This window comes from Neomonachus schauinslandi, chromosome 2 (genome assembly GCF_002201575.2).
Source record: "Neomonachus schauinslandi chromosome 2, ASM220157v2, whole genome shotgun sequence".
NCBI lineage: Eukaryota > Metazoa > Chordata > Mammalia > Carnivora > Phocidae > Neomonachus > Neomonachus schauinslandi.
In genome coordinates, this window is record NC_058404.1 from 159,116,222 (window position 1) to 159,131,332 (window position 15,111).

At 39.9% G+C, this 15,111-nt stretch overlaps 1 protein-coding gene across 1 annotated transcript in view; it reads left to right on the forward strand.

Annotated features, from left to right (window-relative positions):
- The window catches only part of PPAT (phosphoribosyl pyrophosphate amidotransferase), a 37,032-nt gene extending 30,382 nt beyond the window's left edge, over nt 1–6,650 (forward strand). The window contains exons 7-11 of the mRNA XM_021701590.2: nt 149–300; nt 926–1,053; nt 2,174–2,395; nt 3,416–3,536; nt 5,063–6,650. Coding sequence (XP_021557265.1) covers nt 149–300; nt 926–1,053; nt 2,174–2,395; nt 3,416–3,536; nt 5,063–5,259 — 820 coding nt within the window. The 3' untranslated portion in view covers nt 5,260–6,650. The remainder of the gene's footprint in view (nt 1–148; nt 301–925; nt 1,054–2,173; nt 2,396–3,415; nt 3,537–5,062) is intronic.
- Nucleotides 6,651–15,111: the final 8,461 nt, after the last annotated feature.

Here is a 15,111-nt window from a genome sequence, read left to right on the forward strand (position 1 = left end):
GCAGTCGCCCAACCAACTGAGCCACCCAGGCGCCCCCACTTTTCCTTTATAAGGGCAGGGACTCTCTGTGTACTCTACAATAGATGTTATTATCGGTCTTAAGGACTGGTTTATTTAAAGTCTTCTTTCTTCAACATTGTTTCCCAAGATATTACCGTGAAGTCTTGCCTGGAGAAATCGTGGAAATAACCAAACGTAGTGTCCAAACTCTTGACATTATACCAAGGTCTGAAGGAAACCCGATGGCTTTTTGTATCTTTGAATATGTTTATTTTGCAAGACCAGATAGTATATTTGAAGGTAAATAAAATATCTTTAACTTTTTATATAAGTGTTGTATTTATCTCATCAAAACATGGCAGTTCTTTTTTTTTTTTTAAAGATTTTATTTATTTATTTGACAGAGACACGGCAAGAGAGGGAACACAAGCAGGGGGAGTGGGAGAGGGAGAAGCAGGTTTCCCGCCGAGCAGAGAGCCCGATGCGGGGCTCGATCCCAGGACTTTGGGATCATGACCTGAGCCGAAGGCAGACGCTTAGCTGACTGAGCCACCCAGGCGCCCCTGAAACGTGGCAGTTCTTGGTTCGAAGGCTTACCTGGCTCTTTAGAGGCACATTGCTTACATGTTGTGGATATGGGACTGAATCTACAAGTCATATGATCACTATTTTTCCCTTTCATTTGATTCCTGGATTTTGTTTTCCTTTTTAGGAGTAAGGATTATGATGTTCAGATGTGTATTAAGGCCAGGGGTTTTTTTTTTGAATAGTGAATTCCCCAGTTTATGTATTTCCACTTTAGTTGTTTTATATATTTTACTTTACTTTTTATACTCCATGTATGGCATTCTAACAAGCTAATTTTCGTAGAATAATAATATCATGTTAAGTAAAAATAATCCATTTCCTTTTCCAAACCTTCCAGACCAAATGGTTTACACAGTAAGATATCGCTGTGGTCAGCAGCTCGCAATTGAAGCCCCTGTGGATGCAGATTTGGTTAGCACTGTTCCAGAATCTGCTACACCTGCTGCTCTTGGTTACGCAGGAAAGGTATTTTCTTTGGACATGTAGTGAAATGCTCTTGAGCACTGAAATTAGAAATCCTTGTATATAAAGAGAAACTTACCGACACATTATAAGGAAAAAGAAAATGCTGGGTCCTTTCCAAGGGTTATTTTCCAGCCTTTTCATTCAATGGCACTATGATAGTGGAGTCCACCCAAAGATTAGCAGAATGATCCTCTTCATTTAAAAAGATAACATCATGGGAAAACAAAAAAGGTAACATCATGAATATATATAGAATTTAGTGGTAATATTTACTTATTAAAACCTATTTCTTGAAGTACCCTGGTGTATTCCCTATTTAGTATGGGTGATAATAAAGCAATTTATGTTCATTTTGTGTAATATTTTTAAATTTATTTATTTTAAGTAGGCTCCGTGCCAAGTGCAGAGCCCAACGCAAGGGTTCTAATTCACGACCCTGAGATCAAGACCTGAGCTGAGATCAAGGGCCGGTCGTTTAACCGACTGAGCCACCCAGGCGCCCTTTTTTCTTAAACTTTTTTTTTTTAATGTAATGTTTTTAGTACTATGCTTAATTTCATTTTTCATGACTAGGTAGATAATATAACTATAGTGATCCTGGGGTGTCCTGCTCAACATTCACTATGTTGAAAAGTTTAACTTACTAGTTTTTAAAAGAAATAATATGCATACATTTTAGGTTAGTATTACCTTGAAAGATGGAGAAATCCTGCCTGCCCCCTCAGAAAGTATATCCTTTGCATACTGGTTTTAATTCATTTCTTGCTGATAATTTTTAATTGCTGTGAATTTTTCTGACAGTGATTTATTCTTTGTCATGTCTTCACACGCTTAGTGTTCCCTTCCAGGACAGAGAAATATTTGTTTAAAAGCATTATAACTCCTGGCAAAATGAATTGGTTTTCCCACTGAGTATATTACTTTGAATGATATTTCTTTTTGCCTTTTTCCCCTACAATTTAAATAGTGAAGGAAAATTGTAATCTGTTAATGGAGAGTTCAGAATAGCAATTTCAAATGTTTGTATACATATTATAATGGAAGCATGACCTAGAGAAAATAGGAACCTAGGGTTCTCTATTTATTGCTGCTCATTGTCCTTTTATTTCTTGTCTATCAGTGTGGGCTTCCATATGTGGAAGTGCTATGTAAAAACCGGTATGTAGGAAGAACCTTCATTCAACCAAACATGAGGTTAAGACAACTTGGTGTTGCAAAAAAATTTGGAGTATTGTCGGACAACTTTAAAGGCAAAAGAATTGTTCTTGTAGATGATTCAATTGTAAGAGGCAATACCATTTCACCCATAATCAAATTGCTCAAAGAATCTGGTGCAAAAGAGGTAAGTAATATTAAAACATATCCTAAAGTACTGATAATTAACAATAGGATACTGGCATAAAAATTGCAGTGTAGTACAGTGAATAAAAATGGATAGTTCAATATAATAAATTGTCATCTTTCATATAAGTTGGTTTAGTAATAACTGTGCAGTAACTTGGAAAACATGTATGTAATTTTAAAAACTAAAACCACAAAATAGAGTGCTTTTTAAATTTTTAGAGTATTTTTCTTTTTGAAGATGCAGAGCAAATCCTATTGTAATAAATTTGCCACACCGGGTTATATTTTTAAATCTCAGAGCTTATTCTAACTCTAAATATCTCAGTAATTCAAATTACAGAAGTGATTTTAAAAAATAAACATTACTGAAGAGATGTAATTTACAACTAATAGTTGAATGGATTCAAAAATAAAGTCTCTTGTAGGAGAAAGTGGCATGGAAAGCAGTGGCAGTCTTTCTACAAAGCTTTAAAGATAATTGTAATTATGAGGGACACCTGGGCGGTACAGTCATTTCAGAGTCTGACTCTTGGTTTCCACTCAGGTCATGATCCCAGGGTCATGAGATCAAGCCTGGCCTTGGGCTCCGTGCTCAGCATAGAGTGTGCTTGAGACTCTCTCCCTCTCCTTCTGCCTCTTCTGCCCTGCCTGCTTGTGTGTGTGCTCTCTCTCTCTAAAAAGTAAATAAATGAATAAAAAAAAAGTAATTGCAATTATGAGTTTCCAACTTTTTTATGACTGTTATTATGATTTGATAATCTCTTCAGATTTTTTTTTTTTTAAGAGTTTGTGAGTGTGTGAGGGGGTTAGGGGCAGAGGGAGAGGGAGAAAGAATCTTAAGCAGGCTCCATGAGGAGCATGGAGCCTGAATTGGGGCTCAGTCTCATGACCCTGAGGTCATGACCTGAGCCAAAATCAAGAGTTGGACTCCTAACTGACTGAGCCACCCAGGCGCCCCTTACACGATTATTCTTAAAATGCATGTCAAAATAATATGTGAAAATGATTTCTTTCCAAGGTACACATTAGAGTGGCTTCACCACCAATTAGATATCCATGCTTTATGGGAATAAACATACCAACAAAAGAAGAGCTTATTGCCAATAAACCTGAATTTGAACATCTTGCGAAATATCTGGGTAGGTATTAAAATTTCTATAAACTTTATTTATTTTTTATTTTTATTTTTTTTTAAGATTTTATTTGACAGAGAGAGACACAGCGAGAACAGGGAACACAAGCAGGGGGAATGGGAGAGGGAGAAGAGGCTTCCCGCCGAGCAGGGAGCCCAGTGTGGGGCTCGATCCCAGGACCCTGGCTGGGATCATGACCTGAGCTGAAAGCAGACGCGTAACGACTGAGCCGCCCAGGCACCCCTAAACTTTATTTATTAACAGAGAAAATCCAAAGCTTGTCAGTCTTTACACTTGTAATAAAAAAAAAAACAATGTCCAGTATTTGTTAAAAATACGTATTGTATGACATGTTGAGCCGATATTGAACACTATCCTGAATAATGAGAGTGCCTGGTGTATATAGACACCGTGGTAAATGCTGTATTGGAGACCAAGGCCAAGGTGAGATCAGGTGGAAAGGAAGAAAGGCTTTCCAGGTAGAGGGAACTGCAGGCAGATCAGTTAAAGCCTTACAAAGATCAGATCCCAAGAAAAAAATAATTTTACCACAGATTCTAATAGAATAATTTGGATGTGGGTACAAATCGAAAAGTGAAAAGCTACTGTAGAGTTATCTTTAATAATGAAGTCAGCAGAATTGGAGATCTAGGTTATCCTGGATAAAACATTTGCTTTTCAAATTAGGTGAGATGAAGTATTTAAATAGCACACAGATGTTTAGCCAGTGTACCTTGGTACCTCCACACTGCTTGATTACGGCTGATGCTTCTTTTGACATGCCTATGCCTTACCAGTTAAATATTTTGAATATCACCCAATTGATATCTTATTGTGAACATTTACTCTTTGCCAGGAACATATCTATATTATTGTAATAATATCACAGCTACTCTACAGTTAGGCCATGTTTCCCTTATCTTATAAATGAAAAAATAGACTTAGGAAAAGTAAGTGACCTTGAGCTTATATTTGAACCCAGATTTTCCTGACTTCAAAGTCTATTTTCGTTATCAAGAAAATTACTCCTGAAGCTTACTGAATCCATTCTAGATTTGAAGCCTCCACTGTTACTTTAAATTATATTCTCCCTTAAATTCCAATTTCATATTTTAAAAAATAATAAAGGCCCAAGGGCGCCTGGGTGGCTCAGTTGGTTAAGCGACTGCCTTCGGCTCAGGTCATGATCCTGGAGTCCCGGGATCAAGTCCCACATCAGGCTCCCTGCTCAGCAGGGAGTCTGCTTCTGCCTCTGACCCTCCTCCCTCTCATGCTCTCTGTCTCTCTCTCATTGTCTCTCTCGCAAATAAATAAAATCTTAAAATAAAATAAAATAAAATAAAATAAAATAATAAAGGCCCAGAGTTTTATTACATACTTCTTCCTTCCCCCGCCCCCTTTTAAAGAGGCTAAAGGAGGAATTTTTATCGTGGCTTGAGTTTTTCTGTTTGTAACTGTCATTTTTTGAGGCAGTTCATCCTTTCCAAAGGAAGTGTAATGACCTTTTCCTTTTTCTCTCTTTCCTCCTGTAGGAGCAAACAGTGTTGTATATCTGTCAGTGGGAGGACTGGTTTCATCTGTACAAGAAGGGATAAAGTTTAAAAAACAGAAAGTGGAAAAGCAGGATATTATGATTCAAGAGAATGGGAATGGTCTGGAATGCTTTGAAAAGAATGGTCATTGTACAGCTTGTCTCACTGGAAAATACCCTGTGGAATTGGAGTGGTAGCTGGTAGGGACAGATAAGATTTTTCAAGATATAAAGTTGGTTAAGAAGTTTTAGTGGTGGTTAACATCCTATCCATTTACTGTTGTTACTCCCTTGAAACGATGTAAAATGCCACATGCTTATGTTTACCTTTACAAGTTTTGAGAGTTCTGAAAAGAGTACCAAAGTGCTATGCTTTCCTTAACAATCCTAGATAAATACTTTGGTGTTATCTAGGAATTTGGATGATCCTTTCAGTTTTATTTAGTAGTTTAGTACTTTGAGTCTACCACTTCCGAGGTCATATACATTTAATTTCGCATCAGCAACAATAATGCAAAGAATAGGTAAATTTCTGTTTTAGTGAGGATTGTCAGGCACTGTACCTTCCCACAGATTCTTAGAGAATTTTGTGGAATGTTTCTTGAAAGTTATTGAAATTCAGTTGTGGAGTATTTTCATAATTGAAACCTTGCTAATCGTAAATAATACTACAACACTGGTGTTTCTTTTGTTTTTTGTTCTTTTTTTTTTTAACGCACAAGCATCAGCTAGCCTTTTTTTACCTGGTCAGAGAAGGTGGGGTGAGTGGCATTTGCCAGGTCCACGCTTTAAAGAGTTTGCAAGAGGTTAGACTAAGGTGGTGTGATGTAAACAGGACATGAGTTAAATATAACATTTCATGCAAACCTTGAATCCATTATATCCCAAAAGTGTCAGGCTCCTGGAGTTCTCAGTGTGGTTTTGACCTTGGCTTCCCTGTCTAACAAAACTTAAAACAAGAACAACAAATACATACCTTTTTGTGCCTCACCTTTCCCGCCTGTGCAACGGGGTACTTACATTACTTAAATAATTAATAGGAATGTGAAAAAGTGTCATACTTTTGGTGGTTAGAGCCATCATTTCACCCCTCAATAGTGCATGATCATTAGTTTTTGAAATGTTGGCTGTTACTCTGAAATTGAGATTTCATTATGATGAAGGGAGACAGTTTAGCAGTGCTTTGCCACCTGTCTTTGAGATGTCTTAAAAATGATTCTAAAAACATGTCTGTGGAAGGTGCTTTCCTACATTTGATTATAAAGTACATTTGATTCATACTACTTAGTGCCCTTATAGTATAAGCCCAGCAAGTAACCTAGTACATTTGAAGTAAAAAATTTTTAGATTCTAACAACCCTTTTACCCTTATTAATTATATTTTCTTTTAATGAACTGCTGCTTGATCATTTGCAAACATATACACATATATATGTATAAATATATATACATAGTTGGAATTAAATGATCAAGTAGAAACATTGTAGGGGCCAATTTTGCTTAAGAATCAAGGTGACAACTGGGGCGCCTGGGTGGCTCAGTCGTTAAGCGTCTGCCTTTGGCTCGGGTCATGATCCCAGGGTCCTGGGATCGAGCCCCACATCGGGCTCCCTGCTCAGCTGGGAGTCTGCTTCTCCCTCTCACTCTCCCCCTGCTTGTGCTCCCTCTTTCGCTGTGTCTCTCTCTGTCAAATAAATAAACTAAAAAAAAAAAAATTTTTTTAAAAAAGAATCAAGGTGACAACTATTTCGGAATTAGCATGCCCATCTAATTCTAAGCATCACCTTATCACTTTTTTCTACTTTATTGGGATTTAACAATTTTTTAAAAGTGTTTTCTTGTAACATCTGAGATTTAAAATATTAAGTTGACCTGCCCCCAACCCCTGTTTATGTAAGCTTTTTTAAAACATAAAAGTGTTTGTTTCTGTGTTATTAAGTTACCTAAATTTGATGTATATAGTGTCCAAATCCATTTAGAAATTTAATATTTATTAATAACTGAAATCTTCTGTCTTCATTTGGTATATAGTCTCATATGTTATATTATGGCAGGCCAAGATAAAATCTTGACAGCTCTTTAAGCCCATGTGCAGCAGGCAGCAGCAGGTCACATAACCCTGTGGCAGTGACTTAAGCAAATTGGCATTTGAATAAAGCCCTGGGACCATTTGAGTATATAGCCTCTTGTCTTAAATGTATTCCTCATGTCAGCATGGAGGAGGCAAGACCTGTGGGTCAATTTTGAATTGGCCTCAGTTACATTTGATTTTTAAAAACAAGAGACTCAGGGAAAGTACTAAACCAAAATCTCTGATTTGACTTTTGTGTTTTCCATAGTTTTTGTCTCCCATTGTTTTTATTTTGTTTTACTGAGCTGCTTTTATAAAGGAATATGGTACTGTGAGAGTTTGGTAATTCTACAAATTTCTTAATGTTTCTCCATCTTGACCTTTTATTTCCCAAGTTTCTGAAGTCTGAATTAATTACAGTTTTATACATATACTCTCAAATGTTTAACTGCTTTAAATTAAAATAAGCAGAGTATTGAAAACCACAAAGAAGATGAAAAATGTGTTTTCACAGGATCTATCTTGTTGTGAATTAAACTAAGCCTACTTTTTTGTGACTTCATTGTGATACATTGGTGACAAATACATGTAATATGTTTAAATATGTGTGTGTGCTTTTTTTAATAGTGACCTTACTCAGTGCATTATGATGAATAGCACAGGAATAGTCACATCCAGGCTCCCTTCTTAACACCAGCTAGTCAGATCTTATTTCTCTGATCCAGACATTTCAATAAATAGGCCATTGCTTATGAACAGGAAAAAATTCCTGGCTGAGTAGAAAGGACACATAAAGTTATTTAAAATGTAATGCTAAGTAAGCACTATAATAGTAGTAAGTTCTGCAAAAATACTAGTGGGAATGGGGAGTGTAACAGAAGAGGTGTCTTAGATTTCCAAAATGTGTGTGTGCATGTGTTTGTGGTTGGGGGAATTTTTTTTTAAATCAAATTAAAGTAGGTAAATCAACAAATTGTGGTACATCCAGAGAATAGACTATTATTCAGTCCTAAAAAGAAATGAGCTATCAGGCCATGGAAAGACATGGAGGGAACTTAAATGCGTATTACCGAGTGAAAGAAGCCAATCTGTGAAAGCTACCTACTGTGTGAGTCCAACTATATGCCATTCTGCAAAAGGCAAAACTGTGGAGACATCAGTGGTTGCCAGGGGTGGTGGGGGAGGAAGGGATGAATAGGAGGGGCACAGAGAATTTTTAGGACAGTGAAACTACTCTGTGTGATATAATGGTGGATACATGTCATTATATATTTGTTCCAACCCATAGTGTACATCACCAAGAGTAAACCCTAATGTAAACTATAGACTTTGGGTGATAATGATGTATCCATGTAGGTTTATCAGTTGAAACAAATGTACTGTCCTGGTGGGGGATGTTGATAATGGAGGAGGCTATGCATGTGTGGGGGCAGGGGGTTTGTGAGAACTCTGTATTTCTGCTCAATTTTGCTGTGAACTAAAACTGCTCTAAAATATAGTCTCTTTTAAAAATAAACATACCAAGTCCCACCTCTAAGCAAAAAATAAAATAATATATGCGTATATGTTATTGCCTCTGAAAATCTTGCCCCAGGGCATCACTTCTCATGCCTTCTTTCTTTGGATTTCAAATAGAGCTTAGTCAACTCCTAAGGAAAGTTGCCTTCTTGTTTAAGTCAAAATGAAAATCCAAGCCTCTCAGGAAAAGCTGCATGCCCCTTAGACATTTTAGACTAAGCTATAGTATGCAATGTAAACTCATTTTTTGTGTGTGCATAAATTTTCTTCTTATGTAGCTGAGAAGTTGTTAGATGGCAAGAACCAGTGCTTTTAACATTTTTTTTTTAAGGATTTTATTTATTTGACAGAGACACAGCGAGAGAGGGAACACAAGCAGGGGGAGTGGGACAGGGAGAAGCAGGCTTCCCGTGGAGCAGGGAGCCCGATGCAGGGCTCGATCCCAGGACTGGGATCATGACCTGAGCTGAAGGCAGACACTTAATGACTGAGCCATCCAGGCGCCCCTGCTTTTAACTTTTTTGGAAGTTCTCAGGATCTACCATAATACTGAACTCCTTGCACTGTGACAAAATGGAAAATGACTGCACAAAAGAGGCCCACAAGGGTCCTGTACTCTTCCTCAGCCTTTGAATTTGCTTCATTGAAAATTGTTTGGCTTCGGGCGCCTGGGTGGCTCAGATGGTTAAGCGTCTGCCTTCGGCTCAGGTCATGATCTCAGGGTCCTGGGATCGAGTCCCGCATCGGGTTCCCTGCTCAGTGCAGAGCTTGCTTCTCCCTCTCCCTCTGCCACTCCCTCTGCTTGTGCTCTTCTGTCTCTCTGTCAAATAAATAAATAAAATCTTAAAAAAAAAAATTGTTTGGCTTCAATATTGACATTCTGATGGATATCTTCAATGTGATGATTAATTTTGTTAACTTGGCTAGGCTGTGGTGCTCAGTTGTTCAAACACCAGTCTAGATGTGGTGAAGTTATTTTTTAGATTTGATTAACATTTTAATCAGTAGACTTAAAAAAAAAAGATTGATTTTAGAGCGTGAGTAGAGGGAGGGGCAGAGGGTGAGGGAGACTCAAGCAGACTCCCTGCTGAGCATAGAGCCCCACGTGATGCAGCGCTCAGTGCACATGGGGCTCCATTCCATGACGTGAACTGAAATAAGAGTCGGACACTTAACAGACTGAGCCACCCAGGTGCTCCATCAGTAGACTGAATAAAGCAGATTACTCTCCATAATGTGAGTGGACCTCATCCAGTCAGTTGTAGGTCTTAAGAATAAAGATGGAAGTTTCCTGGAGATAGAATTTTCAAAATTGCAACATAGAAACCCTGCCAGAGTTTCCAGCCTGCTGGCCTGCTCTATAGATTTCAAATTTGACAGCCCTCACAAATGTGTGAGCCAATTTCTTAAAATACATGTATCTCTCTCTCTTTCAAACATATACTTTTATATATTTTATGTGGTATGTGTATGTTTATATGTGTTTTTGTTCCTCTGAAGAACTTTAATACAATAGACTCCCTCTTGCGAACAGTGGGACCTTCCTCATCCCTCCATTCTTTCCTAGCCATCTGACAAAACAAGCCTGAGTGAACCCAACCACTAATTTTCTCCACTTTCAACTGGGCAGCTGAGCACTGTTAAGAGTAAATCATGTATCAGGCGCCTGGGTGGCTCAGTTGGTTAAGCGACTGCCTTCGGCTCAGGTCATGATCCTGGAGTCCCTGGATCGAGTCCCGCATCGGGCTCCCTGCTCGGCAGGGAGTCTGCTTCTCCCTCTGACACTCCCCCCTCTCATGTGCTCTCTCTCTCATTCTCTCTCTCTCAAATAAATAAATAAAATCTTTAAAAAAAAGTAAACCATATAACACACCATTATTCCAACTGTGATGCTGCAAAGCACACAACAGGGAGCTAGCCTTGTCTTCAGGGTAGTATGATACTGTGATTTATAATAAGATATATATTTGGTCTTTATCCTATTTCTAGCACAGATACCTTAAAGTTGAGATTTCCTAAGTGATAAGAGCAATAAAGGTGTGTTTTTTAATTCCAGTGTAGTCAACATACAGTGCTATATTAGTTTCAGGTGTACAATATAATGATTCAGCAGTTCCATATATTACTCAGTGCTCATCAAGGTAAGTGTACTCTTAATCCCCATCACTATTTAACCCATCCCTCACCCACCCACCTCCCCTCTCGTAACCATTTGTTCTCTATGGTTGAGTGTTTTTTGGTTTGCCTCTAATAAAGGTGTCGATATTCATAACAAATTCCTTTCAGCCACACCTGTGTTTATGTTAATGAGGTGACTTTCTGAAAACACCTAAGAATAAGGACTCTTTTCCAGGGGAACTGACCATGTGATTAGAGGGTTGAACTTTCAGCCGCACCTCCTTGACTTTCAGGGAGGGGAGAGGAGCTACAGGTTGAATCAACAATTAAGCCTCTATAAAAACCCAGAAGGACTCGTGGTCTGGAGAACTTCCTGGTGGGTGACATGGAGATGCGGGGGTGAGTGGTATGCTTGGAGAGCGTGGTAACTCCATGCTCCCTTTCCACATCCCTTGTCCTCTGCGTTCCTTCCAACTAGCTGTTCCTGAGTTAATTGCGTGATGGATGGAAAACCCACCCATTGGAGGTAGGGTCAAGGATACTCAAAATTGTTTTTGAAGTCATTTTTATTTTTAAAAGAAACGACACTGGCAACTGAGATGAGGTGGAGGATTAGGTGAAAAGTGAAATTAGGGGTGCCTGGGTGGCTCAGTTGGTTAAGCGACTGCCTTCGGCTCGGGTCATGATCCTGGAGTCCCGGGATCGAGTCCCACGTCGGGCTCCCTGCTCAGCAGGGAGTCTGCTTCTCCCTCTGACCCTCCTCCCTCTCGTGCTCTCTGTCTCTCATTGTCTCTCTTGCAAATAAATAAAATCTTTAAAAAAAATTTAAAAAATTAAAAAAAGTGAAATTAGAATGCATCAATAAATGTGCAAAGGATCAGCAAGGTTCTGGGATAGGCATTTGAAACTTCCCAGGAATTAATGTAGTGGATGGGAGAAGAGTAAAAAGATAGTTGGGGAAACAGGTGCATAAGACATGAAACTTTTCCAGATACTTAAGTATTTAGTATAAGAAGTTAAATGCAGCTGTTGATAGGTTCTGTAAGAAGTGTAAGTTACCGGGGCACCTGGGTGGCTCAGTCGTTAAGTATCTGCCTTCGGCTCAGGTCATGGTCCCAGGGTTCTGGGATCGAGCCCCACATCGGGCTCCCTGCTCCGCAGGAAGCCTGCTTCTCCCTCTCCCACTCCCCCAGCTTGTGTTCCCTCTCTCGCTGTGTCTCTCTCTATCAAATAAATAAATAAAATCTTAAAAAAAAAGTGTAAGTTACCGTTTGGGAAAGGTGTAGGCTTACACCCTACTGAAAAGCTAATATGCTAGCCTGTTACTGTTTCGTGGCAATAGACCTGAGATTCCTGGGTCAAAGAGAAATTTGTTACTCATGGCAAAAGCAGTGGCCAGAGCTTCACATTTGTCAGTTCGCCATGCATCCCAAGTCCCACTGGGGAGATGGAGTCAGGCAGAGATGGATGTCTGCACATGCAGTGGGTTGTGTGACAGAAAAGGAATACTAAGTGTGGGGGATTTGCTTTTATAGTAAATGGAAGCAAACCTGCTCCTTGGGAAAGACATTACCTCAGCTCTGAAGATCCATCACCCCAAACAACCCTGACAAATGACCTGAATAAAGAGCAATCAATACCTTGTGTTTTTGACATACCCAGCAAGAATTTGCAAGGACATTCAGGGTCATGGCAGTGTCCCTCCCAACAGTATGTTGGGTTCACGGGATGGTGGGGGGAGGATGGGTAAATATAATACAAGGCTTGAAGAAAGGCACCAAGGAGGTGACTTTTTTTTTTTTTTTTAAAGATTTTGTTTATTTGTCAGAGAGCACAAGATTGCTCAAGCAGAGGGAGAAGCAGGCTCCCCGCAGAGCAAGGAGCCTGATGTGGGACTCGATCCCAGGACCTTGGGATCATGACCTGAGCCAGAGGCAGACGCCTAACCGACTGAGCCACCCAAACATCCCAAGGAGGTGATGTTTAAGCTGTGTTTTCATAGGGGATAAATGTTCATCGAGCAGACATGGGGAGAAGAAAGGGTATTTCAGCCTGAGACCCCGCCAAAACACAGGTGTGGAAATTTGATAAGGGGTTGGCATGCTCAGAAGATTTACTAGGGTCTTATCATAGCTGGAGCTTTCAGGACCAGGTATGAGGAATGTGGAGGGTAGGAGAGCAGTGGTTAACTGTAACAGGGTTAGATAATGAGCCATCTTGTTTACCTTGGTAGAGTCTGTCATCCTGTAGGCAATGAGGGACCACTGAAGGAGGTCTTAAGCAGGAGAATGCTATGATTAATCTGGTGTATGTTATAGAATGATCACTCTAGATTACCAGGTAAAAATGGTGTTTTGAACATAGTCTTCTGCATTTGTTTACTCTTAAGACCCCCTGAAAATGATAGTAAAGGGATATAAGAGTCCTAAACTCTCAAGGATAGAGGAAAAGATTCTGGAGTCAAAAGCAAAGGGCTCAGCTGATTTAGAAAAGCTAAATTCTAAACCAGCAGGAAGCAAAGCCAATAAACAATCCTATTTATATGACGGAACCCCTTAAGAAACTGAGAAGTTGGCTTCTGGAAAGAGGGGTGACAAGGGTAACTAAAAGGATTGGAAGTTCATTTAGGAATGAGTTCTATCCTTATGCCACTACCCATCACCCCCGTATAGCCTAATTCTGAAGGCCTCTGTGTTCAGGAGAAAGTAAAATAATGGTTTTTTTTTTTTCTTTTTAAAATTTTTTAAAGATTTGAGAGAGAGCATGAGCTGGGGGGCAGAGGGAGAAACAATTTCAAGCAGACTGTCCACTGATGGAGAGCTCAACCTGACGACCGTGAGATCATGACCTGAGCTGAAACTAGGAGTTGGACTTAACCAACTGCACCACCCAGGCGCCTCTTTTTTTTTTTTAATTTTTAAAATCTTTTTAAAAAGATCGTATTTATTTGAGAAAGCGTGCATGACTGGTGGGGAAGGGGCAGAGGGAGAAGCAAACTTCCCACTCAGAAGGGAGTCCTCAGAACCCTGGGATCATGACCTGAGCTGAAGGTAGACTTAACTGACTGAGCCACCCAGGTGTCTCTTCTTAATTTTAAGTGGGCTCCACACGCAGCGTGGAGACCAATGTGGGGTTTGAACTCTTGACCCTGAGATCAAGACCTGAGCTGAGATCGAGTTGGACACTCAACCGACTGAGCCACCCAGGTGCCCCTAAAACAATGTCTTGCGGCGCCTGGGTGGCTCAGTCGTTTAGGGTCTGCCTTTCGCTCAGGTCATGGTCCCAGGGTCCTGGGATCAAGCCCCACATCAGGCTCCTTGCTCGGCGGGAAGCCTGCTTCTCCCTCCCTCTCCCACTCCCCCTGCTTGTGTTCCCTTTCTTGCTGTGTCTCTGTCAAATAAATAAAATCTTAAAAAAAAAAAACCCACAAAAACAATGTCTTCATATTGGAGGATATTAGGCACCTGAAATAGAATTAAGTGATAAATTTTATACTCCATTCTGAGACACACACCCTGAAACATACACCACAGCCCTTTTCTCTCAACTTGATTTTCTTTCACTTGATTTTCAACAAATTGTCCCACAGACTGTTTCCAATCAAGTTTTAAATGTCCCACTTTTAAATATGTGCAGATAATGCATGACTACCAGACACCTCAGGAAGCCTCTAATATGAAAAAGTCCAAAACCAACAGAAGAAAAAAAGTAGATTGTACAAGGGAAAAAACAACTAAAACTATCATTAATATCCGAGGTGAAAGATTATAATAAAACCAACATCACTCTAGCAGCAATTTTTTTAAAGATTTTATTTATTTGACAGAGACACAGCAAGAGAGGGAACACAAGTGAGGGAGAGGGAGAAGCAGGCCTCCCACTGAGCAGGGAGCCGGATGCGGGGCTAGATCCCAGCACCCTGGGATCATGACCTGAGCCGAGGGCAGACGCCTAACGACTGAGCCACCCAGGCACCCCTCTAGGAGCAAGTTAGAGTTAGAGCCAAGTGAAGCTAATAGGCTTTCAGGAAAAGCTGACCAAGAAGACCTGAACTAAGGTAGCAGTAGCAGAAATGAAGATTGAGAGCATTTTAAAAAATGCAGATTGTAGGCCTCTCAGAAAACTAATTCAGAACCCCGGGGGCTGGAGGTCCAGGAACCTGGAATCTGTGTTTAACATCACCATAGGTGATTCTGATGTAGTCAGCTGACTTTGAGATGGAGGAGTGGAGACAGGGTCTAACTGGTTATAGGAGGGTAAAGAAAAAGGGGGGTGGTATCTAGGTTTCTTTGCTGGGTGGATGATGGTGTCATTCTCAAATACAGAAAGGTTGGGGGACACAC